Raw genomic sequence first — 2,330 nt, forward strand, 5'->3', positions numbered from 1 at the left:
CTGGAAAAAGCACTCAGCTGGATGCAGCAATTGAAAACTCTTTTTGGCTGTAACTCTCCTTTGCTTTTAACTATGAAATCTGCTGTTGTACTTTAAACCCAAAAAGACCCTAATTACATGTTATAGAGAGACAGAACACCTAAAATTGTAAGAGTAGTAGGCATCAGAATCTTAGCAATTCAGAAATTTAACAATTCCAAAAATGTGCAGCAATATTTAAAGTGGTAAAACATAAAACATAACTTAGGAAAAAAAACCCAAAACTAAAACTCTTGCTTTTTTTATTTCACCAGTTAACATCTTTTTTGCTAACATATAACAAAGCAACTTGTGAAGAGGAGTGGAAATAATCAAAGCCACTTCATTCTTTCTTACAGAAGAAAAAAAACATATTAACTGGGAGTATGCCATAGGAAATTGGTTAATTGTACTTTATTAAGTGACTCTAACTAGATGTTACACACCAGACAATTAACTAGACAATGATTTAATGGCTTTACTCAGCTGTAATTATAGAAAAGAGATTAACAAAACTACACTTAACACAGGAAGGTCCTTCCTTAAATTAGTTTCACACGCCATTAAAGCAAGCAGCTTTTGAGCAAACTGCAGGTTTACAGATTGGTATATTATTTGCAATAACTGCTAATCGCTCTGAGCAATGATTGCAATATCTCTGGAACATATCAGTTGCTGACACTACTAGAATGTGGCAACTTCATGGCTAACAAGTGTACATGTCACTGATGTATCATTACTTGTAAGTGACTGATAGAATTGTTCTACCTTTATAATTGGAAGTACAATAGGCACTTTATCTCGCATAAGGGTAGGTCTGTACTTTTGTTCATAATAGGCCAGTTTATGTGTCCAAAGGTATCTAAAGTAGCAGTTAATCCTCAAACAGTCTCAGCTGGATCAAGGGATTATTCATGTAATCAAGTACAATACAAGCACTCATTATCAGGCATTCATGCAGCTGGAATAGTTGAAAGACTGTGACCAACACATGGGACGCATGATAACCTGCTTGTGAGGGAAGGTTCTCTTTCACACACCACACCATTTGGAATAAGGCAAGACAATAAACATCCCACTCCAGTGACAAACACATTTAAACTGTCCATGCTGTAGTACATATGTGACATGCAGATACCAGACACATGCTGGCTTTGAAAGAAGAGCACGTTTTTTTCTAAGCTGACTTCAAGGAATAAACCATCAGAGAAGAGAGACACTTTCAGCCTCTAGGAATGATGATGCAATCCCAGCTTGTGCCACATCTACTCTAGTAGATAAACGTACAGCCTCACAGGCTACAGCAGCAGGTGGGGGATGCACTGGGCTGTGGAGACAAGACCTGGGGACAAAAAAAATTCCAGTTAAAAAAATCTTACAAATTATTCGAGACTCAAGCATAGACCTGACAGGGAACTTGTATCACTCATATTGATTAGATACATGACAATGCCTCTGAAGACTTTTGAAGACGCATGGTGGTGCTAAAAATCCTGATCATTACAGCCAGTGTGAGATGGGTAGGAAGCATTCCCATAGGTTACCAGATGATTACCTGGCCAGTGTTAACCTTGGCATCAACAAAACTGATGCCCAGTGCGGATCTTCAGAAATCTGGAGTTATGGCACAGTCCTTATGCATATGAATGGGCAACACATACAAAAGAAAGCAAAGAACTAAGAGGAATGGAGCAAGGTGTGTGAATGACAAACCACTTTAATAACAACTGTGGACTAACGCATTTTTTTAAATGAAAAATATAATATATAAGGACATCAAGAGTCAGACTTCACCTAGCGAATCCAGTTCCAGACTTTTACTTATTGAGGAATAGTTGGAACTGCTGTAAGCAACCACTCTAGCAGGAATTCACACCCTGAATTCCACCCACTGTGGAAACATAATTCCTGAGACAGCAAACATGTGGCAAGCTGGTGAGCACTTGAATACAGTGGCTCTTTGTGACAGAAGCTTCCGGGGACCCCAAGAAATAATCCAAGACCATTCACCTGACACCATGGCAAGATCAGCCATAGTTATGTCATAACTGACAAGTTTGTTTAACCTCCTCTTGCAGACCACCCAGAAGCTGCATTCACAGCAATTGGTTCCCATGCCTCCCTCTCCTACAGCTCAGAAGCACAGGGGCATGCTGTACATGTACCATTGGCACTACCAACAGCAGAAAGCTATCTTTATATAGTGGCATTTTGTGTATTTGCAACTTATGCTTCTGGGCAGAATCTTCTCTGCCAGGCTAAGCAACCCACCACTAGAATGCCCTGTTTGTAGTTAAATAAAACAGATCACA

The 2,330-nt window shown here is 39.4% G+C and overlaps 1 protein-coding gene across 1 annotated transcript in view; it reads right to left on the reverse strand.

Moving 5' to 3' along the window:
• Positions 1 to 264: 264 nt before the first annotated feature.
• The window catches only part of SUSD1 (sushi domain containing 1), a 49,220-nt gene continuing 47,154 nt past the window's right edge, over positions 265 to 2,330 (reverse strand). Inside the window, exon 16 of the mRNA XM_005425332.3 lies at positions 265 to 1,360. Coding sequence (XP_005425389.2) covers positions 1,222 to 1,360 — 139 coding nt within the window. The 3' untranslated portion in view covers positions 265 to 1,221. The remainder of the gene's footprint in view (positions 1,361 to 2,330) is intronic.

Source organism: Geospiza fortis, unplaced genomic scaffold (genome assembly GCF_000277835.1).
Source record: "Geospiza fortis unplaced genomic scaffold, GeoFor_1.0 scaffold203, whole genome shotgun sequence".
NCBI lineage: Eukaryota > Metazoa > Chordata > Aves > Passeriformes > Thraupidae > Geospiza > Geospiza fortis.